Source organism: Clavelina lepadiformis, chromosome 6 (genome assembly GCF_947623445.1).
Source record: "Clavelina lepadiformis chromosome 6, kaClaLepa1.1, whole genome shotgun sequence".
Classification (NCBI taxonomy): Eukaryota; Metazoa; Chordata; class Ascidiacea; order Aplousobranchia; family Clavelinidae; genus Clavelina; species Clavelina lepadiformis.
Genome location: NC_135245.1, coordinates 1487097 through 1513779, shown reverse-complemented (window position 1 = coordinate 1513779; position 26683 = coordinate 1487097). Strand labels below are relative to the sequence as shown.

The window sequence follows — 26683 nt, the reverse complement described above, 5'->3', positions numbered from 1 at the left end:
AACATTCATAAAGAATTGTACATGACCATAGTCCTATATCTACCACTGCAACCTCCAATAAGCTTACATAAGCGTATGGAAACTTGTAATATAAAGACTTCAAACCCGCCAGAAGTTTCTCGAGCGATGACTGATCGAGAATTATTGAGAAAAATACAACTTTCAGTTTCCATGGCAACCCGGGAATGAGTAAATGCGCGTACCTCTCATAATTTCAACACAATATCGCGCCAAGTCGCTGTCAACATTGTTGAGCATCGATCTGACACGTGCACGCAGGAAGAAGAATTGTGACGCGACAATCATCGAATGCAATACACAACAATCGAATTCAATACATTCATATACGAAAGAAAAAATACTACAGGGTTGTTTTTTTTGCCCTGTCGAAGCAGCGTGCATTACAATTCGAAACCATCAGCAATTTTTAACAGTCGATAAAGGTTCATTCTGCAGCCACTGGTTAGGTTAATTAGCGCAATTTCCTCTTGCGAGCTTGTCTATCCGTATAGTAGATCATGTGATCCGGATAGACTTTTTCTCGCGGTTTAGGTCGGCAGAATTGATAATGATCCAAATATTTTCGGAATCAGTTTATCCTCTCAGCTGAGCCTTGCTTGATGCGAATGAAGTTGCAGTAACTTTCGGATCGTTTTTATAAAAACCGTTGCGTCGTTTAGGGAGCGTGCTGTAAGGTTATACGAGAAAACATGAAATGATAACTGCAGTCATGTTCGGAATTAGAAAGTAACTCAGTAAAGATGCAAAAGAATAACTAAGTGACGTTTAATGTAGTAGAAGCTAGAAAAAATGAAAAAATTAAATGAAAAGTTAATTTTTTTATGAAATTGCGCAGTTTTTTGCTGCATCGAAACTCATAAGCGTTGACCAAAATTTTAGCAATAACGCTGCAGCTGTAAATATCGCAAAATATGCTTCTTTGTACGTTTAATAGTGATTTTGTTATGTCATTAAGAATTGCGGCATCAATTATATATTATTTACGCAAATTCTGAAAATTACGAAATTTAGCAAGGAAAGTCCAGTTACGTCAGAAGAGCGCAAGAAAGTCTAAATACCGTCCTTTATGGGTTTGACCGAAAAAGTTATTCAATTTGGTAAAACGGTATTAGGTTATAGTTAAGCAACGTTAAAGTATAAATAGCTATAAGTAAAGTATGCCAATGACGTAAGCATGCTTGAACGCACGATTCCACTTTTCACCAAACTCGGGTGTGCCATGACGCGGGGTTTTGCTTTTCCGGTGCTGGCAATGCTAATGATGTCAGTCTATGGTGAAAACGTAGAGTTTTGTTAAAAGTATTGAAAAACGGTTTATTTCTAAAAATAACTTCGACTGGGCACTGCAGTTTTTGCTGCATGTGCTGGGCGATAATTTATATTAACTTTGTTTGGGTGTTGCTTTTGTTTGTTTGCAGTTAAAAATACCATCAGGATAGTTAGTTCTAAAGATGGGGCTCACGTGTGTTTAAATTCTAAAAATAATTGATAGAATATAAAGATAGTGCTTAAACGTATATTTTATTTCATCTCATACGCGCCTATCTTTTGTGATGAAAATTGAATAATTTTTTTGCTTTGCTTTTTTGAGAACCTGTTTCAGGCGCTGTTTTACAAACCAGTAAAGGTAGTACAAAATGTTAAGCTTTTTTGAACAGAGCAAGCGATGCAACGCTAACTTCATCCAAAATTTAAGCTTAGTTTTTCACGTATTTAACCTTTTAACCTAAAACGTGGAAAAAATAGCTGGATCGTATTTGGTTGAGTCATTTTAAGGTGCATTGCACGTATGACGTAAACACATGGCGAGCTGTGATAATGAGATCAAAAGCCAACACTTTATATTGAGAAAAATCTTTTTTATATCTGTGCAGAAACCGGGCCAAATTGTATTAACGTTTTCCGGAAAAAGACTTTTGAATGTGAGAAGGAAAAAAACCTTTTCCACTTTCCCCAGTTTTAAATTAGCTATGACGTCGTTTGCCAATGCTCCGAAGAACGAAATCTTGCAACAGTTTATGACGTCATCAAACTTCCCAAACATCGATTGCTCTACGCAGCAGGAAAACGATTCGAACAATTTCAAACCTCAGACTGTTCTGCGGCTACCTCCCTTGGAAAAATCTTTTCTAAGCGTCGACAAGGAACCGTCGTTCGTTGCGAGTTCTGGATCGTTTAGCCGCGAGGTTGCCAACCTGATCAACGGGTGTTCCTCTGACTTCGAAGTAACGGGACCAACTGCGTCACAATATGAACAGAGATTTTCGCACCTGACATCTTTTGATCCTTATCAGCCTAATTCGGAGGACCACTCAAGCCATCCCGTAACTTACGACTGCGTACCTGCCGTCAGTAGCCTCGCGTTGACGAACAGCAGCCGCTACCCGCCGTGCTTTAACGTACCGGTTTCTGGCGATCAGCCCCTCATTACTCTCGGCGATTCGGGCCAGCATACTGATGTACCGTCGCGATCTGTTCTCTTATCCCTCGAGAGCTTGACATCTTCCATTTCGACCTCACCTATCTTGGATCCGGACTTTTTTACGACTCCAAAGGAGCGGAAACTGGTGGAGAAATCAATCAAGGGGAGTCGAACGAAGGGCGCGGGAACAAAACGGAGGCGGAACAAGGCGAGCAAGGAAAAGGATTCCGAAGCGGAACAGATCCCAAAAAATAATGTCATCTCTTTCAACGTAAACCAGAACAATATCAAACATGAGGCGTTGCCTTGCCAAAATACAATGTTCCCAGTCAGCGGGAACCCATCCGACCTAGCAATGAACCTGCCTCAAGCAGTTTTTCCGGGCCCAGTTGGGTCTCAGTGCGTGCAACCCCAGGGATCCCAGAGACACGGACCTTCAGACGACATTAACCAGGATCTTAATTTTTCCTTGATAATGTCGCACAGCGATGACGACACAGATATTGCCGCCATTCAGCCCACAGTTACCGCCCTTCACGTCACAGAGGAGCAAAATAGGTCAGCCTGGAACAGCGAAGCGATCATTTACACCGAACTCAATAAATTTACAAACACCAGCAGCAAAATGAGTAAGATATTTTTAAGTCCCTTGGTCTTAATACTTTTTGGCATAATTAGAACTTCAATTATTTGCTTGTAAGAACTATATTTTGTCGTTATAGAGAAAATTTGTAGGAGCAATTGCTAAAGGCAGTTGTACAATCTTGACGTTAATTGTTCTTGTATTAACTCATAAAATAATAATGTTGATTCGCATATTTTAGATAGCGCTGTCATACCGAAACAGTTAAGATTTTAGTAAGGTGTCTCGCGGAAGTAGTACACGCGGGGGCATGTTACTGTCAGAATATTTATGTTCGGAAAGTGAGAAAGTCTTTGTACGACTTGAACAAAGCAAAGGGCGAGTTCGAGTCCCGGAGTCCCAAACTTGTTTGCTAACTGTCCGAAACATTTGGCTTTTAAAGGTTTTAGTTTTTATGTAATGGTTTTGCCCGAGTTGTAAACTGCTAACCATAAGCCACCGAAAAGAAGCAAAAGTCTTGCCCATTACCATTGCTGCGATAGGTTAGTGCTGCCAACTTTCAAACTCTTCGGGAGGTTTAACCACGCACTATAGAACCGATAGCCGACCTTATCTCTAAGACATCCTAGTTTGTTTAGATCATTTTTAGTAGTAAGTTATATTTGAATCTAATGTTTTGGGTCATAGGCCAATTAGGACAAGAAAACCTTTTTAGTCAAAAAAAAAACAGTGCACCGAAATATAACAATGAGCTATTTTAACAAGGTCAAGCAATGGGTAAAGTTTAGTGACTATAGCTTTTACTGTGACCCATTATACGCTTCATTTTTTCAACCTCTTCTTATTTTTGCGCATTTTTGGTGATGATGCGTCCGACTTAAAAGGTCTATACTTGGTCCCGCACTTAACGCACAATGACTAATAATATCCGGTTTGATTTTTTACATGCAGCTCAACGCGGTCTATAGTTGAGTGAAAGTGCACCGCCTATGTGTAACGACGCTCTGTACTAGCCTCCAGTAAAAACTCTGCCTAGCAGATGACGGTCAGTTTTTCAGTGTCTTTTTATCTGACTTTTAAGTTGCCTACAACTTGGCCTTGAACATTCAACAAGAGAGTTTAGCATTAGCTGAATATTTGATCTTGCGATGTTAATGATAAAATCTTTTCTAACAACATGCTATTTGAAAGAAATCAAATAGTTAGAGCAGTAAATATGCAAACCAGGAAGATCTTTTTTTTGTCTGTCAGGTGATCTAAAAGTAAATGGAGAAAATTGAAAAAACGAAAGCAACTTAATATTTTTTATTGTAAATACTTTAACCTGCATATTTATGGCTTAAACCCTTTTTTGCTGTTTTGTTTGTTTGTTTGTTTGTTTGGTGGTGGCAAGCATTTGCTGGCCTTTGAACTAATCAAACGAGAAAATATGGCTTATTTGGCTTGTTTCAAATGGAACGTCTCGGAAAAATGAATTAATTCTTCTTTTTTTCACTGGATAGAACCGTAAAAAAACCTTTATTTCCCTCTATTAAAGCTCTTAAGTAAACAAACACCGTTGTGGCCTCGGATTAATGTGTTTTGAAATATCTTCGTTAAAAGGTTTCAACATCATTGAAATTTATAAAAATATTAAATGTACAACTGTTGTCAATTTTTTTTTGAAAATTAACGTGAAAGTTGAAATTGAATTGACAAATTGAACAAATTGAATTGACAAATTGAACAAATTGAATTGACAAATTGAATTTGAATCATTGAGATGGAGCCATTTTACTGAAGTTGACCCTCGCCTGAAATATCATTATATCTTGCCCATATCATTGACATTGTCTTAACGTATAATGTACTTAATAGCTTGCTGTTGCAGTGGAGTCACATTAGTGAACTTGCTGTAGTCCATCACGCAACTTTTTACTCTGCCTGCTTTTGTGAACGCCGAATACAGGAAGTCGTTCGTCATACCGATATCCACTGGTAGCCACGTTTTTTCGCTTTTTGCCCTTTAGTTGCCACTTTACGCTTTTCGTGAAAAAAACCCGAAAATTTTCTTGAAAAGTTAAAAATAACCTTGCAAGGACATATGAGTTTCCGTCGATTTCGTTTATCCCAAAACATGCGGCCATTTACGACTGGAGTTAGTTTCGCCTGGTCAGTTATACCAGCAGTTATTTCGGTTTGTTAACATTGTCAACTGAGCCTTGTTAAAGATAGCCGGAATCTGTTCACATTATTCAAAACGCCTTCGAAATGGAAAAATGTTCTCGATTAGTTACAAGTTAAACAGAAACAAGTTTTCTGTTAAAATATGTGAAAAAAAGGTCCACAAAAAGCACTATTCATTAAAACTAAAAATGTTCTAATAACTGTCATGCAGTTAAACAATGAATTAACGAGGAACGGGATAGTTGCCCGATTATGAACCTACGTTGCACGTGAACTACAGATACCGCTCGACAAGTATAGATGTTTAATGAATTCGTTTAAACAAATGTTCGTCAGCGTAATAAAAAATGATTAAGAAATGTGCGAAAACGCTTAAACTTTTACGAACCCAGAAATGTGATCATTTTTCAAATTTGCAAAAGCCAATTCAATTAAGTAGAGTCATTAATCATTATGCAGGAAAATCAATCCAAACTAAGCTATGTTCAAAGCCTTCTTGCTTACGCAAATCCACTGACGAAAGCGGATGGTAAACCTTCTTTCCTGCTGTGATGCAGTAATGTTAAAACTATTATTAAACTGAAAAAAAAAACTGGTCACGTTTTTTCAACTTTCCACGTTTGTCAGCGTCAATGTTTCACTTCTCAATCAAGACTGAGAGCCTAAGTTTGACACAACAACGTTTTTTTTTGCTTTGATTTAGAGATATTGTATAGCAGAACCTTAATTGTCAGTTTTATTGTGAATTTTAAGCCATTTTGTTTAAGACTCACTGTGGCATACAAAGCTGTGAAGCTGTTTCGGGATTTAGTTAAGTAATTGATTAAAAAGAGTTTTTCGTCCATAACTGAAGCAAAAAATGTATCATCCTACCAAACATGGTTTGTATACAACTATACTTTATTTCGATTAAATTTATATTATCAGCTTCGCGTATCGTGGCAAACGTGGCATAGCCTTGCAACACATATTGTGTTTGGCGGTTTTAAAACGGCGAGGTTGACAAAATAGGTTGCCATTTATGGGTGGTCGTGCTCTAAGTGCGGAATGTTTTGTTTTTATACAAGCCAGTTTACGATATAAATGTTAGGCATGTAAAACTAAACCAATAACAATGTTCAACAGGTCAATTGGCTGATTGCAGGCGATTTTGACCGAAGTTTTCAGCAAAAGTACGGCAATAATTTCAAGTCAGCTTTTTATGTTATATTTCAGACGGACACTGCCGTAATTCTTACACCTCCGCCCTGTCCAGTCCCGGATCAGACTCCGGCTATTCAGACCAGCAAATGGATCCTCACTGGTGCGGAACGAAGACCGACCAATCATTGCAGAGATTTTCTGCTCCCAAAAATGAATTTGACGTAAGTTGAACGAACACGTTTCTACAGCAAGCATTATAGAAGTTTTAAAAGGTTTATTGTTTTACGTGCAAAACAACTTGCTTGCAAAAAATCCAAAGACACATTTTTGAAAAACAAAACACATCATGAATCTTTGTGAGTATAAGTAACGTCATTCGAGGTTGACAGAATTATTTGTCCGTTTTCGCAATGTTTTCAAATATGAAGCTGACATTTATGTTATGAAGAAATGACATTGTCATTCGGTGAAGGGTTAATTATTCGGCTCCAATTACGCGCTGCTATTTGTCAGTCTATTTTAAAATACTGGCCACGTCACATTCACTTCCTCATCCAACCATGTCATTTCTGACAAGTTTCGGTGCTGACGTGGTCGCTTTTCTTTATTTGTTTTATTCGACCCAATCAAGGCAGGGCAGCCCGGATGCTGGAAACGCAGTAGTCGGCGCACATGTGGCGTCTAGTTACTATGCAGTGTAATAGCAATCAAGACATGGGTTTAGAAATTCTTGGGTTAGGCTTCGATTTTTTGTATTCTCTCTTGTTATACACGTATCCGCAGGCTTGTCCATGGGAAATGGCCCATGGGATGGGATGGGATGGGACAGCACGAATTGCAATTCCCATGGCATTGAAAATTTGCTAAATGAGCACAGTGACTCGGAATATGAGTACCAATGATAATAAATTGTCATAGATAGACAACTTTTCTGAACTTTAAAGTTAACAAAGTCAATAAATTTTGTCGTTTTGTATCTCTCTTTGTACATGTAGTCAATTCTAATAGACATTAGACTTAAATTTCCATAAATTTAATAACATTTATTGAATCGTATTTTGATGGGATGGCATGGGATGGGATGGGATGGGATGGGACAGGCATGAATTGCTATGGGATGGGATGGGATGGGATGGGATGGGACAGAAAAAAATGTCCCATGGACAAGCCTGCGTATCCGTATATGTAATAATCACAAGGATGTCTATTCCTATAGAAAAAATGTTTTAAACGACAAAAAAGTTTCTCTTATAAAAAGCTTTTTCTTGCTTTCAGCCACATCGCACTTGCCCATATTTTCTTTTGACCAAAAAGCTTTTAAGTTTGTTTTATTGAAAAGCTTTGTATAAAAATCATCGTTACTGTATAAAGACTAAAAATAATGATGAACATCAATAAACAGAAGTTAGGGGCGACTTTGGTCAATAAAGTGCTTCATAATATGAATTTATTTGCTGTGATAAACCCTTCGCACTTAAGTAGTTTTGTCCTTTAGCAACGGATTTTACTTTGTTATTTTCATTTTAAACGCAGGTTTCTAACAGCAAATGATCCTACCTACTAAAAATTTATTATATTTTCGCAGTTTCTTTGCCCGACTTCTGTCTCGGTTTATGCGCACAGAACCGCGGCGCAAGTTTCAAACCACAACAGTTTCTGTCACCATCCGCCGAATACATACATGGATCAGAGTAGGTCGCATTTGGAAGAACTCTACACCGACGGTCATTCATTAAGTCAAAGTCCTGGGGTCACAGCTTCTCCGCGCAGGTGTGTTTTCTATTGGAGGCTTTGCTCTTCTCTAATGATTGTTCATTGTTTATTATTTGTAATTTTTGATCAAGTATTTCGAGAATACTTTTACTTGTTTGTATAGTAGTGGATTTGCGCGTAAAATTAAAAAAATTGTTTCTTTTCCTGTACAAGGGCGTCTTCTGATCTGGAACTTACGAAATCTCAAATAAACTACAACGACAACAATCTTCTCGAGTACGCTAGCCAATCGTACACAAATCCGCCAGGAATTTACCCTTCAGCCCCCGCAGATTTTTTATCACCGTCTCGTACGCAACAATATTCCCATTGCAGCAAAAAGTCACTTGCGACTAACCAGATGACGTTTCATACCGAAAACATCCACCAAACTGCCTCTAGTTATTACCCCGGTTCCCCTTTCACAAGTCCCCAACAACAATGTACTTCGTACCGCCATCTAGCAGCAAACAATATTTCACGGCATCCTCCTTTGGAACCATCTCCCAGCCCGAAGTACTTCACTGGTGGCTGCTACTCAAGTTTCAACGAAGCTTGCTATTCCACTCCAAGCTACACGTCACGGCTTGATGATGTCACTGATCACATAGGCATACGTCATCACGAACCGTCAAAACGTGTGCAGGAAGCTATGGCAGTTAGTCCGATAATAAACATTCAGGATCTAACTGGATACACAGGTTAGTATACAAAGTAAACGAAACAACACAGCTAAGTGTGAAAGTAAATTAATATAACCAGTTAAAAAAGGTTTATGACGTGTTTCCTGTCTGGATATTCAGTATCCTGTTTTTCTTCAACCCACCGCTTCTTTTATCAACCTGTTTGTTGTTGGTTCATCACACACAGGTAATGGCCCAATTCAACTGTGGCAATTCCTACTCGAACTTCTGTGTGATCCTGGATGCAAGCATCTCATCAAATGGACCGGAGAGAACTGGCAGTTTAAGATGGAGGAGCCTGACGAAGTGGCAAAGTACAGTTTTATTAAAATATAACTCACTTAGACAATAGATAAAATTGTTACCTCACAAACAGAGATGTTGTAAAATATCTGTCGTAAGCAACTGATGATGCCACTTACTTATATTTAAAGCCTTTAAAACATTTACAAGCATTGACCGGGAGATTCAAAGCATATGCAAAAGTTGAACCTTATAATAAAATACTCTCTCATAAGTCATAAGTTAAAAGTTTATGACAAAAGTGTCGACTACGAACCACCGTAACCATTGCATGGTTCAACCGAAACCATTATTTCATCACATTTTCAAGTAGATATTAAGCAACATTCTTCATAGGATAACAGATGGTAAAAGATTTAACGAAGCTTTGTTGATTTAGACGCTGGGGATTACGGAAAAATAAACCGAAGATGACGTATGAAAAGTTGTCGAGAGGAATCCGCTATTACTACGACAAAAACATCATCGTGAAGTGCCCAGCAAGGTAAAGATCTTAGAATGTGTTTGAGCAGGTTATGAGACCCTGCTGAAGGTCGTATGGTTTGGTGACGCCCCAAAGTGTTATAGCCTACCGTTGAATCGTCATATGCCTACAATTAGTCAATTGACACGTCATTGTTAACAAGGTAACATGACCGTATTTTTCCTACTACGTAACATGTTAAATGATGCTGTCATCGTCGTACCATCGATCAAAGTTATACTGTATAACTAATCTGGGTTAATTAACCTTGGGCATTTCCCATCAATATTTAACTTCTTGTTGTCGCGTGATATCAATTTACAGAGTAATGAATACATATAAACTCCAGTTCATCTGCTTACCGCAAGTGTGGTGGCTCAACTACTGGTTACTCGAAGTTCATGTCATTGATGGATTGATTTTCTTTCCTTTCAGGCGCTACGTTTACAAGTACGTAAACGACCTTGAAAGCATATTGGGCTACTCTTCAAGGCAAATTCATAAAATGCTTGGGATCAAACCCCTTAGCCCGGGTTCCAACGATTTAAAAACGAATACGTCATTAAGTGGTGACGTCAAGGACAAAAAACGTAGCAAAGAAAATACCACGTCACCTACAAATTCAGGTAAAATCTTTCTCCTTCTCCTCTCGTTCTCTTTCTCTCCTTTTTTGATTAAGTTTTCAGTTCAATTTTCTTTAATCTCGTTCACATTATAAACTCATCACCAAATGAGTAAATACAAATATATTGACATTTGAAACCCAACAAAAGTCTGCGTTTTAACTCGGGCTCATATTGCAGATATCAAAGTGAGCAGTGGTAGAAAAGAGTTAGCTGCTGTAATGTTGGGCACTACAGCTCCCTCTTGCGACCGACAAAATCTTTCACCAGCAGGTCAAGATCTTACAAGCACGCAATCAAAAATGTCTACATCGGTTGTTTTGGGTCAAGAGCCGCCGTCGAGCTCGGAGTCGGCTTCCTTTGATCGTCTTTTGATGTTGGATGTCTCGGTGGAACATGACGAGTTAGGTAACGAAAAGTAATTGCAGTAAGAAATCTACATGCAAATTTTCTTCAAAAGGTTCAACTTCAATGAAGCCAAAATACTTTACTGTTACTTTTTCTGTTGCAAAGTACATTTGCCAAATACAGTAGCACCGCCACTAGAGCTGTAACCAAGTTATTTTTTCTGACTTGACTCGAGTCAAATCAAGTCAATTTGAGTTGTGACTCGCGTTTTCGAGTCAGTTAAAGTTGTGACTCGAGCCAAGTCAAGTCGGGAGTCATTTTAGACTTTGACTCGAGTCAAGGCTAGTCATGGCAAATGTGACTCGAAACATTACAACACTGACAGCCACGCTCAAAACATTTTGCAGATACTGAAAGGAAACGTTTTGAGATATCGAGCCATTCCAGCCTTTCCATGCCTAGCAATGATTCCAAGTTTCAAGCCTTTACACCTCCCATGCGACCTCAATCAGTGCCTGGTAGACCGAGTTCGGTTGCTTCAAGCAACAGTTTTGAAGCATCGTGTCCAGCTTTGCCAAACAATGCTTCTCGAACCTCTCCCAGGTCCACGAGCCTCTCTTCTTCTTTAGATGAAGTTCATGGTGATCATTACAAAAGCAATGATGTTGATCGTGTTGGCATTTTCACTCATGACGAAATTGAAAAGTCTCCGGAATGGGTACCACAGCTCCCGTACAATGAGATTTTATTTTGCACGTAAAACATGGGCCATTTTGTTCATTTATGGTGCCTCCAGTTTTGTCACTCATTACTCATCAAGAGTTTTGTTTCATCAGAAACACATTCTCATAGTCAAGTTCATAAAGTACAAAAAATCACTCCCTACTTCGTGCTTTCTTCATTTCAATAATATTATACGCTTCATGTTCAATTTCATCACATTCTAAGCGTTTAATTAATTTCTTTTTTGACTTAAATGGTACTACGGTTCCTCACTTCTGAGTAGATGTACTGCGTGTTTGTTTTATTATAATAATGCACCTTGTGATTATCATCTTACGGTACTCACGTATGTTGCAAATATACCGACATGTAAATCGACCTTTTTAATGGTGTTTGCCAAACAATTTTAATCGTTATATGTACACAAAGCGCTTTCTAGACTTTAGTTACCATGTAGTAATTGCTGTTTTACCAACGAAAGGCTTATGCCATCATTCATTTCACTTTTCTTAACTACTGTTATTGAGTAAAAATTTAAAAAGTGTGCTTATGTGAAGGCGTTTTTTGGCTGTATGTTTCCAAAAATGTTGCACGTACATGGTAGTATACAATAAATAACAGGTTTCAATTAACACGTAAAACTTCTAGCACAACGTAATATTACTTCAAAAGACGTTGGCGTGACGTATGTGAAGGTACAAAAGTAACTTTTAACCTTCAGATATAACCGTATTTTTTCAATACAAGTGTTGTTTTGTTGTGAAGGATTACAATCAAAGTTTTAAAAAGAATTGAAAGTGTTACTTTTGACAATATTTCAAAAATGCTTGTTTTCTTATGACCACCTTGCTGCAGTCTAAGTTAAACTTAAACGTAATCGTTACGTATAAATTCTATTATTCCAGAACTCAAAGTTAGATTGGTAATTCAAAAGTGTAATATTAATTTTAAGAAGTTAAAAAGTTAAGAACAAAAACAGCATTTCCAAGTCAAAGAAATTAAAATGTTCACCACGAAAAATTTATGCCACGTTTTTTAATTTCCAATTTCCATCACATCGAAATTTCATTTCAGTCGATTTAATTGGCTTCGAATCCAACCATTTGTTCCAAGTTATTCGACCAAATACACTTTCTGAGCCCCAGCGTCCGTTCAAATTGGAACTAAGACATTGCCGGTACCACCAACCTCCGTCTCCACCGAGATAATTTGCACAGTCGTGTCCCACTCTGCATATAATTCATCACAGGAAATAAATTTTGTGATAAGAGTCATTTGAACTTCGTCAAACCAAATGTCATCAAAATTTCAGGCGAAAGTGTAAAACGAAACACTGTTGCTCAGTGCTTTCAATCACTCAACCACCGCAACTGACAACTATATTGGAAGTATCAGAATACTTAAAGTTTAATTACGTCATCACGCAAGAAAGTAAACCTACGATGAATCGTTGTCCTGATCCCGGCTTGACAAAGCCTGATTTCTGTGGTAGCCCAAGGCGTTACCAGCTGTACCGTTGTATGCTCCGATGCGGAGACGAAAGAGGTTTTCTTCATCGTCAATTGAAAACCGACTACACAAAAATATTTTGCTTTGAAACACTCAGAGTTTCCAAAAAAGACTCTTATTCCATTGTTTGGTTGTTTTGTTATTGTTGCTAAGGCCCACGTCAAAACCAATCAACCTGTCGTGGACAATTCAATCAAACACAATCAACTCTGTTTCCTGTACACAAACTACTTTAATTACTATTAGTAATGTTAATGAACAATTGTTGAACTATGAGTTGAATTGGTGCGGAACCATTTTCCCTCATACAGTACATCGAAGAGTTTTATGATTATGGAATATTGCGCAATTGTACCCTACATGTAATCTGCGTAACCATAGTCATTATCAAAGCTCCAGAGTTCCACTCTTAATCTGCATCTGCCACTCTGTGTAAGTCGATGGACCTTGTCCAGGCCTGTTGAGATATAGAGCATAATCCATTGACACGTTGTGATACATACATATGTATGCAACTTCGAATAAAAGTAAAATATATAAATAATAGAAATGAAAACAGCACTACCCAGCCAAAATTCTCCGTTGATTTCACCGAATCCTGATCTATATTCATTCCAGTCCCTTTCAAAGCTGACACTTCCATCCACGCGTCTTTGGAAAACCTGATCGTAAAACGACTTATATGAATCATCCCAGAGCGCCAAGCTATTCTAGATCTTACAATAATAGCTTAACCCTAAGTAAGTCTATAAGATTCAACATAGGAAAAGTCTTACAGTCCATCCGTCTTCGCAATACACTTCCTCGCCACTTTGTAGAAGTTGAACGCCGTCGGTTAATGACGTATCGCATGACGGCGGGGAACACGCGTGCGTGTTGGTTGTAGTTGTGGCATTCAACAGTTTCTCGAGACCTAGGTCAACAACAACAGTATGTAGATTCTGGTTGAAGTTTAGTATGAACTGCTGTAACTTACGTGTGAGTTTGGCCATTATTTCATCCCCGTTAGCTTCGTTGATAGAAGATTGCAGCCATTGGATTAGGTCTTCATCACATATCTGATCAATATAACTCTTTTCCTTATAATGAGGAGGTCAGAGTTTTCTGATTTACATCAGTTGAAAGCTCACCTGTCTACATTGTTGCGCAGAAACCATCCAGCGACTGAATGTGATTAAGACCAAACAAATTGTCAGCTTCATAGCTTCGAGATTGTTAATTGTCTGCTTCGGAAAGTTAATTGAAGTCTATGTCAGTTCGTCTTCTAAACACCGTAGTCTAAGTTGCCTGGTTTATATAGCCAGCGTAATGTAGAAAAAGGTTTATTAAATTGTTTTTTACTTTTCTCGATGCGCAAATCCGATTACATTTATCAAAGCAAAACCGCGTTCGTCCAAAACCTGCAGCAAAACAACATTGGATCGTCAATCATAGCTTATTTTCGAAGCATGCTTGGCAAATATTTCAAGGACATATTTGTGTTATGTCAGTAACACATGTCTGTGGTGACATTTGTTATTAGTACCTTACAACGCATATACGTATCCTGTTTAGCACTTCATTGCCTCGCGCATGTTTTGCGCGGCACCATTTAGTTCACAGTTCTACTTCGTGTGGCTTCTGCTTCGGTTGTTTGGCAGTCTTCTCAGTAGCGCTACTAGATCTATTTAAGTGTTGTTATAGTAGTTGCAATGTATTCGCTTGCTAATTATTTATTTTGTTAATAGGACTGGTAAAATTTATTCTAATATAGTCCTCTTTGACTCTATATAGACCTGTACGGTTATGAAGCACGTCTCAATCTCCACTTTCGATAAATGAATTTCGAAAATTTATTTTCTGCCTGTGAGATAGTTCGTTTACTGAAAGGCTCATTTTTGTTGTTGCTCATGTTGTCACTCGCATATTGTTTCTTTACAAACTTAAGTGGATGCAATTGAGTTCAAAAAGTATTCAGAAATTAACAAAGACATTATAATTGCAAACATTTGTTTCGAAAAGGTTTACGCTTACATCTGCTTGGTTATTAGATACATTTTATATCACGTTACTCCGCGATCAACCCTTCAGTAATTGACGTCTTACGCTTATTATATCGCGCGATTTGTTCGAGATTGAATCTTGGATCTCGTTTGTTCCAATTGCTGTGTTGCGGGACCGAACCCCTTTAAAGTGCGTGTGAAGGGGTTAGTGGGTGAGTACTGAGTAGCCTACATAGGCTATAATAGAAAGTTTGGGCTTCATCACCTACTTTTAACAACATCGCCTAATAAATGTCAATTTTCCTTGTCCTAATGGCAATTAATTGTACTAACTGCCTATACTAATAAATTGCATAGCAATGTTCGTGACAAATAAACTTTCACCCTTTATTCAAGGGTGGATTTTTATCTTTTCTATTTTTATCGATTTTATAGCAAACTACAGAAGTTAATCATAACGCTGTTGACGTGTTTTATATGTAAATGTGTAAGTATATGTTATACGTATGTAAATGCAGTCAAATTACCAATAAATGCAATCAATATACAAAACATAGCAGTTCACGTAAAACTGGATATTTAATGGATACAACGTTAACAACACAATAGTTGTATGTAAATTGAAAACAACGTGAAACGGAAAACTTGACCGTAATTTAAAAAAAACGCCACATTTTTAAATTTATTTCTTTTGCTTTCGTACTGCGAATTGTTGGTTTTGAAGAGCAACAACCAGTTGCCTTCCCCCACAACCCTGGTGGAAGGGCACGTTTTTATTAAACAAGCTTTTACCAACGGGAAAAAGCATAACGACAATGAATAGGCTAAAAACTTCCACGAATGGTTTGCTGACAACAACAGGTTATGGTTAAGACGAGGCGGTGGCGTTCTAAAGACAGTTTCTTTGGATTTCTTTGGACAGAATCTTTGACAACTAAAAAAGTCGAATACACTTCTTGGTTTCAGCACAATTGGATTTGTGTGTCGAAACACGTGGTGTAAACTGTTTTGCTACGAGCTTGTTTATGTCATTGTTATTGTCCTCCAAGCCCTGAGGAGAGAATCGATCAACAATCTTCATTTAATGTCAAACAGTGGTTATATTAATAAATGATTTATGACGCAACATGCAGTGTGACGTGCGGTGCAGTGACGTGAAACTAAAAATACACCAACGGTATAAAAACTGTGAACAACATAATTTAGTGCAATTCTATACAAAAGCATGTTGTTGTCGTTCCATAGATTGAAGTGTGAATTTATGCACTGCACCAAAAGTTTTCTTCTCCACTGCAAAAATGCAAAATGTATCGATTAGAACAAAATTAAATAATTATTATTAAATTGACAAAATTAGAATTAGTAAGCCGGAATATTGAAGCCGATGAGAGTCCGCTATTAGGCCAAATATTATTTGTAGGTATGTATGACCTTTTGAAATCTAACTTTTAATTTTGCAAAATAAACGCTGAAAGCTTAGTGCATTTAGTGACAATAGTGATGGTTTCGTTTCATCGTTTCATTTCATAAAATTACCTGTAACCTGTAAATAACCGCCGCAATCGCGCAAAATGAAACAACTAAGTTGGGCCGACAATTAAGCAGTTGGGACCGGGGAAAAAGTTTTTAGATTTTAATCTAGAACAAAAGACAGACAACTCATGACCCTACCTCATCTAGTAAATGTTAGAAGGGCCAAGCTTGTTCAAACTATTCGATAATTCGCCTCGGATCTTCCAAACGTCACCTCAGGTACAACTGATGTATAACCGGGGTACCCGAAACAAAATTATCATCGCATTTGCTTTGACGCCCTCTACCGACGACAAACAATAAAAGAGAAAAGAAAAAAGAAGTAAAAAAACACACAAAAATACAAAACTTATATACGCTCATAAAAGCTATTTAGTCCGATTGATTTTCATTTCATTTTCCATAGACATCATAGATTACGGGTTTAAGCTCAAAATTACTCCTCAGCGCTAAACGCAGATAAATTTGGAAGGAAACCAGACTCTAATTAACGCGCGCCGCGCCGAATGCCAGGTGACGTCACAAACAAATAAAGAAACTCGTGGTCATTTTATTTTTACGGTGGCTGAGAAGGTCGCAGCTGTGAGAAGTTGTGCGTTGGCTTGGTTAGTTCAATATTACAGCGTAGAGTGAAAGCTTGCTCTGGTACGTTTGGTGAGTTGAACATTTAATATTTTGTTGATACTTGATAGTGATACAAATGCTTATGATAATGGTAAATTTTGTCCAAACTTTTTAGCTTGATCCTAACTTAATATATTGTAGCGCAGTTGTATTGTTGGCACCTTGCATGTTTTATAAAAGTTCGAGTTTTACCACTTTTTCGTTTTTGTTAATTGTGCGAGAGCATGTTCTTTATTGTGCTATGACTAAATGGCTGAAGATTATGAGAATGTCAGTTTTAAGTTTTGGTTTATTGAATAAATTTTTGGTTGACGTTTATATCTGTTATTTAAACTGGTTTATAGCTTGCTAGGTTATATAAGTACAAGTTAGCTATCTCAAACTGGTTTTGGCTTGTTATATTTTTGTAAACAATATGACAACATTTTTGATCAAATTTTGTAAGCTACTCTTATAGGCTTAAGTTTTTGTTGTAAAATATAATAAGTTTTTAACTTGAAAACTTTAGATGCAAAAAAGCGTAAACGATATCTTCAATCGAGCCATTATGTTTGTAGGTTCAAGCGGTGATTCTCGGATCAACAAGCCGCCAATGACGTACACTTTCTAGAAAGGTTCTGTCTTTCAGCGGAACAAAGTTTTCATTCTTATGCAGCTAATTCTCAGAATTAAGAGGCTGTAGCAAACTGTAGAACTGTTTATTACAGTTCACAAAATTAAACTGCGTTTTCTGTAATGGATCAGCTTTGTTCATGTGATTAGTGAAGTTCTCCAATCATAATGTATTCATGAAATTTCAACTATTTTTGGTGTTAATTTTTGAGCTGTCGCTATTTCAACGAAAACACCTTTCCATACCTCACGTTAAGTAAACTTCAATGTTTTATCATATACTGTTGATAACTAAACCTAACTATATATGTGTTCTAGACAAATCAAATACCCAGTAAAATCAAAGCAGCTTCGAAGACTGGCTGCGTGACCTATTTCGAGTTCGGATTTCCTTCGAAATTTCTACATCGGGAAGTCGGTGGCCTTGTCTTAACTTTTGAGCTAGCGTGCTTTCATGTGATAGGGTAGAGATTTGCAGCCAGTGCGCTCCATCACACTGCTGTTCCTGATCTAGCCACGTGACTCGTTAACTGCGTGGCAGACAGCGCCTATTAAGGTGTCAAACACCTAAAACTAAGATCTCTATGAATTTGTTGGACGTTCTACGTAGGGCTTTAAAAAACATGTTTAGACCAATCAGAAGGCAGCATGGTTGGTGTTGTTTTCTAGCCTGGGAATTACCCTAGCAGTTGGCGTGCTTCAATATCTCAGCTCGGGTACAGAATTTGGCTGAAACTTAGCATGAAAGTAGCTAAAACTGGGTTTTTTAGACCAAAAATTCTAGTGTTTATTTTGGGCCTCTGTTAAAAACGTTTGAACCATGGCTTTTTGATGGCATTTTACGGAATGGTAGTTCAACGCATACTAAATTGACATGCAAAATTTCAGAGAGCCCCATGGATGATTTTCGAGTAATCACTCGTTTAGTAAATTCACTGTATAATAAAAGAAACAAAGATTTTACGGCATTTTTTGGTGTTTGGCCTTAAAGCGTTTAACTTTCTCTTCTGTCACGTATGTGTAAGACTTTTCATTTACTAGGTTGTTTGCTTTCATTACGATTTCGTGGCGGATGTTCAGCATCGGTTGTTGGTGCTGATGACCATTGTAAACCTCCCGCATTTGTTTGCAAAATCATTCATGAGTGTAAGGCCGCTTGTCCACTTAGGCAAAGTTCTCTAAAATGTATCCTTTAGTTCTACACAAACTTTCGTGCCGTCACTTAAGTGTCTAATGCAGGCATGCACAACTCAAAACAGTACACGGGCCGTTTTAGGGAAAAAAAAATTTCGCGGGCCGCGTGCTAACGTTGTTGTAACTAACGTGTAGCCTACTTTATATAATGTGACCGATTAACCGTCGAATAAGAGATATCGTTGAGAAGATGGTTACTGTCAAGAGACGGTTGCCTCTCGCAGTACAGTATCTAGTTGTTTTTAACGCTTATCGGCGGTAAAGCATCGGATTCGTTGATTATGTAACTGTAACCGTGGAGAAAATGCCTGAATGAGCGAAATCACGGAATATCTCGTGGGCCGCACGAAAAGGTTTCGCGGGCCGCATGCGGCCCGCGGGCCGTATGTTGTGCATGCCTGGTCTAATGAGCACGATGGGTCGTGCTTGTTCTCGATACTTTTCTGGGTTAGTCTGATAGAGAAAATAAAGTCAATTGATGACCTGTTTCTATAAAGCCGTCTTATGATTCGGGATAAAAACTGTCTGCTAAGATTTATAAACGTTCAAATAGTACTCTGGCAATAACTTCGCCAACAACGCTCAGCAAAGAGATATCTCTACGGTTGTTACAATCTCCCTTACCAGCGCTTTTTTGTTACGATCTCGGCGTCCCTCATCCTTCCGTGTTCCAGCACTTGCACAGGACCGAGTGAAGAAATGGAACGATGTGTTTGACACATTTCGGGGGATCAACCGGGATGCCGTCCAAACAAGCTTTTCCAGTAGCTGTTGTTGCCACGGCACTTTTCAGCTCCTCGAGAGTTGTCAACTGTTTAAGTTCGTGCATCGGTGGAAAACTTTGTGTTTTGCCCCCGGCATGTTTTTGTTTGCTCATTAATTTCCACTGTTCCGTTTCATCACAGTGGTTATTTCAAAATTATTTGCAAAACAACGTCACACCTTTTGTTGATTTCATCCTGCCGTGCTCAGACATTCTTTAATTTCCTCAATGCTCCGCCTACTCCCCTTTTATAGATGTTAATGTGCAGTGGTGTTGCTATCGAAGTAGCCCTTTTAAGTTTTCTCTGGTCCAGTTAGTTTGAGGCTTTAGGCAGTCAACAACTTGTCCTTTTTATCGGGCTCGTAGACATATTAGGTTGAGGGGAAAAGGCAGTGCTGGCAGCCAAGATAGGTTCAGAGACATGTAGCCTACAGGCGTGCTAATTTTAGCCGACGTCTTCAATTAAGGTCGTAGCGACATCAGTAGAAACGGTGATCGGTGGATCCGCAAGATCGGTGTTTAGTTACGAAAGGACCTGTTAATCCAAGGCACCTCTTAGGTTAAGGTCGGCTGGACGGGATATATTTTATACAGCCATCTAGTGGACGCCTAAACATTTGTATCACTAAATGGCGCCATAAATAATTTTACTGCATCTGCTGCACTAGCTGGGTATCGAACCCGCTACCTCCATGCTAGCAGGCAAATTTTATCCAATAGGACACACACACAGGAATTTATTTTGCTTAAAATTTCAAATATATATATTTTTCGAAACCATTCAAATAAAAAAAACACTGTACACACACTGAATCATATCCTCTCGTCCCTCCCCATTTTTGCAGGACCTTCGAACTTCGGTCCTATACATTCTGTATGGTGGTTTTTCACCTTCCTGTATTGCATTCTTTTCTACCATGGCCGGGGATCGAACCTGCAACCTCTAGCACCGAGTACAGTGTCCAAGCACATGAGCTATGAAGTTGCACACGTATATGATGTGGTGTAACAAATATAACTAACGACGATGCATCAGTTGTTAAATTTTGAAAAGGGAAAGACACAGGTCATATGGCTCCACAGAGACCTGAACTCGGTAACTTTTGCTCAGATTTCTGTGATAAACGTCGCAAGCTACAACGCGTCTGGCCCGATCGATAATTATTAGCAAAGGTATCACCATCACATCAGTTAAAAAAAATAAGTTGAAATTTGTCGGGAATCAAAGCCAGAACCTTTGCACTGATGTCAATGACGGAAGGCGCAATCAGTTCTGTTAAGTATGCCTTGTTCCTGCTCTGCGTGCAACCCTTTGTTCGTCAGGATAACATTCATTTCAACTCACGGTCGATTCCACTCTGGTCAACTCAACCAACGTACGATGAAACCAAGGATAATTGAGCCCAAGGATTCCCACAGATGTTGGTTGGGTCATCCTGAGTTTAATTGTTCTAGAAGTATCTTCCTCGACTGTACAGAAATTGAATTGACCTGAAACCGTTCATCAGTATCATAACACTGAGATAAAAGGATAAGTGACTCCAACATGATTTGAACACGAAATCTTATGATCTGGAGCCAGACGCGTTACTGCTTAGCCACGGAGTCATCATGTTGACAAACGTTGTAGCAAGATAAATGATGACGTTAAAGGTATACATGTAATAATATCACACATTATGTCGTGATGTCAGAAAGCTAAGTTTATACGATCACGTTAAATACATATTTTCACTTTGCTGACTCAGTTCCAGTTTCGAAGATTATTATCAGTCGGAATTACGTTACACATGTGACCGTGGACCAGACTGCTTACGTTTTATTCAAGCATGAGTGGCTTAAGAGCTCAAGGCCGGAGATCGAACCTGGAACCTCTAGCACCGAGTGCAGGGTCGAGCCACACGAGCTACGAATTAACTCATGTAAACGATGTGGTGTAGCAAGTATGACCAATGTACATGCATCAGTTCGAAAAAATAAAGACACAACCATTCCACTGCAAGGGGATCTGAACCCAGGAACCTTCGCACCGAATCCTGCGATTCCTATCGCGAGCTACAAATCGTCTAGCGTGCGTCCTTAATCAACATTGATATCTTCAACAGGTGACAAAATTGAAAATAAATTAAGTTCAAGACTTTAAAAAATCGATTCCAGAACATTTGCACTGATGTAAACAACGACTTGTAGGTTGAGTCGTCCAGGAACCGTTCGTCAGTACCAAAAAACTGAGATGAAATATCAAGTGCCCGCATTAGATTTGAACACGCCACTTTCTGATTTGTAGTCAGTCGCGCTACCGTTGCGCCAAAGAGTCGTCATTTTTAAAAGGTAGTACCAGCACACTCGACGACAATGAAAGGTATACATGCAATAACAGCACATGCTATGTCGTGATGCAAGAAGGCAGAATTTGTACGACCCTGCATTCTTTTTGCCTTAAATTGTAAACACGTGTGTTTCGGAATATACGATCCAAAAAGTTCTCACCACTGCACCGCCCCATAACCCAATTGAACCCATCCTAGCAGGCGCATCAGTTCCAGGAACGTAGGTGGCTTGGGGCAGTTGACCAGATTTCTCCTCCCTGCATTGCGTTTTATTCACCCATGAGCTGACCGTCTATTCTATAGCATTGGGTCAGAGCACTGGTTTTGCTGAATCGCACCATTGTCTGTATTATTAAGCATTTTGCCTATAATGTGTAATCGTGCATTCATGGTTAAGTGAGCCAACAGATACATTCTTGAAGAATAAAAATACGCTTACAAGCAATTAGACACTACTGGCATATGTGACCCCTTGATGGGTAGCCTACACGTTAATGATATTAAAGCTTTCAAACGAAATATTTTAACTATTAAAATGAAACATGACTGCCAAGGAATCGAACTCCTAACCTATTGAACGATGAGGAGGTGTTTAAGGCCTGAGCTACAAGCCGGCTTCTGTCAATGCCGTTAATTTCAGTATCTAAATGGACAAAAACTATACCCAGACTGGAAGGGAATCGAACCCGAAACCTACTATTGGAAATCCCATTCAGACAGTGTGTGCTTGCACTACATTTTAGGGCTGTTGGGATCTGCTTTGACACGGTTGTTTTCTCTTTATATATGTTGTGACATTTGACTCATTCTAAGAAACCGATTCTTGAACAACATGTGACAAGGTTTTCTTCTTCACAATAAATTTCTCACTTTTTAAGCAGTCAAGTTGGAAACTTTTATTGTTGATTTTACAGCGAAATACACAAGTTAAACCATAACATTATCAATTAATATAACCCACACACAAAACTTACAAAATCTACACAGTAAATGTAAAGCTGAATACAATGAAACAGAAATTAGCGCAATAGATGTGAAATAAATATGATGACAACAGAAAACAGTATGACAAACTTAATTGTACCTTATTAATAAGCCGTGCCATTTATAAAGACGCGGGTTCCAATGTTTTATTAATAAAGCTTCCATCACTAAGCTGTTATACTCCCAAATTGCTAAATATTGTTATTTGTTTTCGATAGATATGTTTCCCAATTCGTTTTCTTTGATGCCAAAACCATTACTCACGAAGTGACGCGCAGTGTCACTGATGAAAGCTCGTTATCAACCAATCATCGGGCGGTTACGAAAATTTATTATTTATTTACTAGGTTTAAAACGTGCACGAATAATGGTATTATTTTGCGGACGATAGCGTTTAGTTGATGAGATGTTTGTTTCAGCGAAAATGCCAAATCACAAGTCATGGTTTCATCAGCATACCAGCAAATAATCATGGTCGAGAATCAAACGATTTGCTACAATTTGCTGCGATCAAACGATTTGCTACGATCGATTTTTTATATTTATATTGTTATTGTTACACAATTATATATTAGAATTTTACTACATTATATTTTAATATATTGAACCAATGATATTGTTTTGCGGCCACAAGTTCGGAAACACTTAATCCTTACGAGTATTTTTACGAGGTTATATATTATTGTGACAATCATTGGGAACACAGGAAAGATTTGGAAACGACCTTTAACTTGTTTCCAGCCATGTTTCCATTTCGATTGCGGTTTTTAACAAGTGACAAGTGTTACTTTGTTATGTATCATGTTGTTTGTTTCATTTATATTGCATTAGCATTATTAAAGAAATCAAGTTACCGTGAGGCTCTATTGGTTATGAGGATGGTCAACAAAACAGTGTTTCCCAGTGATATAATTCCAACCAATCATTTATATTTTTTTGTGCGGAAATATTTGGAAATGACTTTTAACCTGTTTCTCATCACCTATGAATTTCAATTTGTTAACAAGTAGTAATTTTTATTACATGCATTTGTTTAGTTCTTTATTTCTAGCATTTTGTATAAACTTCCTTATTTTGCAAATTTTGTGTATTTTATTGTTAGAATTAATTACTGTGATCTTTTAACCGATGGTAATGAGGGTAGTCTACAAGGTTAGCCAGAATCTATAACCATTAAGAGCCGAGAACCATCAGCAAGAAATTAAGACCATTTAGAATGGAACATGCAAGGATTTGCGACGTAATATGCAGTGACAAGATGTGAAACTAAAAACGCAGACGATATAAACGTTAATATATAACACTATAATATACTATAATAAGTTAATATAGAACACTTTTATAGAAAGTCATGTTGTCGTTGTTCCATCAGAGAAGCTTGAGCGAACGTTTTAGGCACAGGATCAAAAGATGACTTCTTTTGGCTGAAAAAAAAATAGAACAAAATCTTGATTAAAAGTACAAAGCCATAGAATTAAAGCTGATGTAGGCCTGCTATAACGCCAACGTTAAAAATTTGCAAAAAATCTAAACGATTAATGCTGGTAAAAGCTTAAATTGACTGCGTTTGGTGATGTTGCCAAAAAGTCGACTGCTCTTAGTTTTTGAAGCCGTTCCACCGCGTCAAGGTGGCAGTCGTCGGAACGGTTCTTTGGGAACGGAAAGAATCCCCCACTTCGCTACTGGTGGGTGTAGAGAAGCGGGATAAAGACCGTTGTTACAAGCCAAATGCCGAATTCTACTTTTGTATATATTATATATTTTATACTGTTTTAGTATAAGATTTGGTAGGTTACGATGCGACCACCTTCTCTTAAAGCCAGGGGGAGTCCGCCCAACCGTTGATCGTCGTTTCCTTTCATATAGTTACCTGTAACCTGTAAATAACCGCCGCAATCGCGCAAAATGAAACAACGGGGTTGGGCAGACAAGCATTTGGGGACCCAAGAAGAAATTTTTTACATTTTTTCTATGGAGGAAAAGGCAAAAACAAAACAACAACTCATGACCCTACCTCATCTATGAAATGTTGGAGGGACCTAGTCGGTATCGCGGTGTGGTGTGTTGTGAAAATTTTATACAAGGCAATAAGAGAAGGCAGATTGTCGCGTTGGATGTTGTGGCCTATTGCTGTTGTTTCAATTTTATTTGACTGAAAATGCAGTCAACAAACCCGAAGTGCGGTCAACCTAGGATTGTTTTACTCTGTAATACTTTACCTGATAACCTGAAAAAAGAAGTTAAAACCAACACCGGTAACTCAAACCGGCCATACAGTATGAGAATTACCTTTCTAAGATTGTGTTTATTTTAGGTTGTGTTGCGCGCGAAGGCACCGATCCAACCGCTGCATTAGGTTGGAGTGCCAGAATAAAGGAAAGTTTAGTCTTATGCCTAAAATAAGATACATATAAAAAATAGAAATATAACTGCACTGGAGTCGATGGACATAATGAGAATAACTAAAGAGAATTGTGTGGTTCCGAAAACAAAAACCCTAAAAGTTTGTTCGCAAAGTTGAAATAAAATAGTGCTGGATAACTTAAGCGAGCTACACCCTAGGAGCACTATTTTATCTGAGGACCCACAACAAATCCCATAACCGTCGAATTGTTTGTGTCTGTGGCTTAATGCCCCGTCGGACCTACTTGTTTCATTCAGTGCCGCCATCTAGGGGAGGCGCGAAATGTCGGAGGTCCCTACCCTATTCTACATGGCACTTTGTCCCCCTAGGATAGGGTTGTGAGGGTGCAGGCTAGTGTAGGGGCGCGAGGGCAAAATGTTCATAAATTGGGCCGGGGACACTGGATCGCTTTGGGCTTGGCGAACCCAGTGTTGCATCGGGTCCTGCACCCTCCCGACGATAAAACACAGTCAAAACACAACAATATAAGACAAGAAGAACTCACTGACTCCAACTATGAGAGAAATAAGACAAGCGATAAAACAATACACAACAACAATCCCACCAATTTTAAGAGATAGAGAAAGTCATTATGCCATCGACTCCAGCACCTGCACTACCTTATTGTATAGAAGGTAATCCCAGTAAATTTGTTACTGGTTTTAGATAACTGTCCTTTGGTTAAATTGCAAAACAGTTATATTGAAAAAATGTTTAAAAATTATCTTTGCATTTAAGGTAAAATGTAAATGTAACAGGTATCAAAATAAGCAATAGTTAATCTGCTCCATATTATTATTGCTATTATGTTAACACCCACAATTAATAGAAAAATTGTTGTAAAAATAATATCGTTGTAAACTATGCAACATATAAAGGGCCTAAGCAAACAAGATATTTGAAAATTCACCTCGGATCTTCCAAACTTTACTACTTGAGGTACATTTGGGATGTACCCTACCTGAAAAAAAATTACCATCGCATTTGCATTGACGCCCTCTACCGACGACAAAAATAATAGAAAAAGAGAAGGAAGGAAGTAGAAAAACACACTAAAATACGAAATTGAATTCTTATAGAAGTTATATTAGTCTGATAACATAACGTCCCATTGGTATAAAATGTCCCTTTTTGCTGCACTACAAGATTTATCATTTCTACACCAGGGGCGCAATGTGCGATGGTAATGCCGCCTGAACCGTAACCTACGATGCACTGGCGCGCCGGCAACTTGTCGTCGGAAGCTTCCTCTCTCTTCCGTGTTTGTCTCATCGCTACTTCTTCTCATCGTCCCTCGTTGGTTACCAGCGCGCTCCTAACATTATAATGCTCTGCCACTAAATATTGTTTTGGTTGGTTGGTTGAATGGTTGTTGGACTTCCATGAGATCTTAAAAAGTAACAGAACGGTCAACCCATGCTTACACAGCAAAGCCATCACCCATGATTAATAGCTTGACACCAGCAATTGATTAGATTAATTCAGGAAACTATAAGTTGCTCAAACGAGACCTACAGA

The 26683-nt window shown here is 38.4% G+C and overlaps 2 protein-coding genes and 1 long non-coding RNA gene across 3 annotated transcripts; 2 read left to right on the top strand and 1 right to left on the bottom strand.

The window, feature by feature from the left end:
• The first annotated feature begins 1899 nt into the window (after positions 1-1899).
• Positions 1900-12008, top strand: LOC143462988 (uncharacterized). Its single transcript, XM_076961329.1, has 9 exons — positions 1900-3072; positions 6408-6556; positions 7921-8105; positions 8262-8788; positions 8958-9084; positions 9453-9557; positions 9972-10162; positions 10340-10567; positions 10915-12008. Exons 1-9 carry the CDS (start codon positions 1992-1994, stop codon positions 11265-11267), a joined length of 2946 nt encoding a protein of 981 aa, XP_076817444.1. The 5' UTR covers positions 1900-1991; the 3' UTR covers positions 11268-12008.
• Positions 12009-12107: 99 nt separating this feature from the next.
• On the bottom strand, positions 12108-14030 carry LOC143462989 (fibrinogen-like protein A). The gene is made up of 7 exons (XM_076961330.1): positions 13870-14030; positions 13716-13797; positions 13516-13652; positions 13305-13401; positions 13100-13196; positions 12672-12803; positions 12108-12459 (listed from the first exon to the last, which is right to left on the bottom strand). Exons 1-7 carry the CDS (start codon positions 13939-13941, stop codon positions 12252-12254), a joined length of 825 nt encoding a protein of 274 aa, XP_076817445.1. The 5' UTR covers positions 13942-14030; the 3' UTR covers positions 12108-12251.
• Positions 14031-16792: 2762 nt separating this feature from the next.
• Positions 16793-17848, top strand: LOC143462493 (uncharacterized). The gene is made up of 2 exons (XR_013118173.1): positions 16793-16908; positions 17436-17848. It is a non-coding gene; the product is annotated as an uncharacterized LOC143462493 (long non-coding RNA).
• Positions 17849-26683: the final 8835 nt, after the last annotated feature.

What these genes read in the sequence shown, in the direction of transcription:
- LOC143462988 (XM_076961329.1), top strand. Translation starts at nt 1,992, where the DNA reads ATGACGTCGTTTGCCAATGCTCCGAAGAACGAAATCTTGCAACAGTTT. An exon ending in ATCGTGAAGTGCCCAGCAAG is followed by an intron (nt 9,558 to 9,971) that starts GTAAAGATCTTA and finishes CTTTCCTTTCAG; the next exon opens with GCGCTACGTTTACAAGTACG. An exon ending in GGTGGAACATGACGAGTTAG is followed by an intron (nt 10,568 to 10,914) that starts GTAACGAAAAGT and finishes AACATTTTGCAG; the next exon opens with ATACTGAAAGGAAACGTTTT.
- LOC143462989 (XM_076961330.1), bottom strand. Translation starts at nt 13,941, where the DNA reads ATGAAGCTGACAATTTGTTTGGTCTTAATCACATTCAGTCGCTGGATG. An exon ending in CTGCGCAACAATGTAGACAG is followed by an intron (nt 13,798 to 13,869) that starts GTGAGCTTTCAA and finishes TATATTGATCAG; the next exon opens with ATATGTGATGAAGACCTAAT. An exon ending in AATAATGGCCAAACTCACAC is followed by an intron (nt 13,653 to 13,715) that starts GTAAGTTACAGC and finishes TTGTTGACCTAG; the next exon opens with GTCTCGAGAAACTGTTGAAT.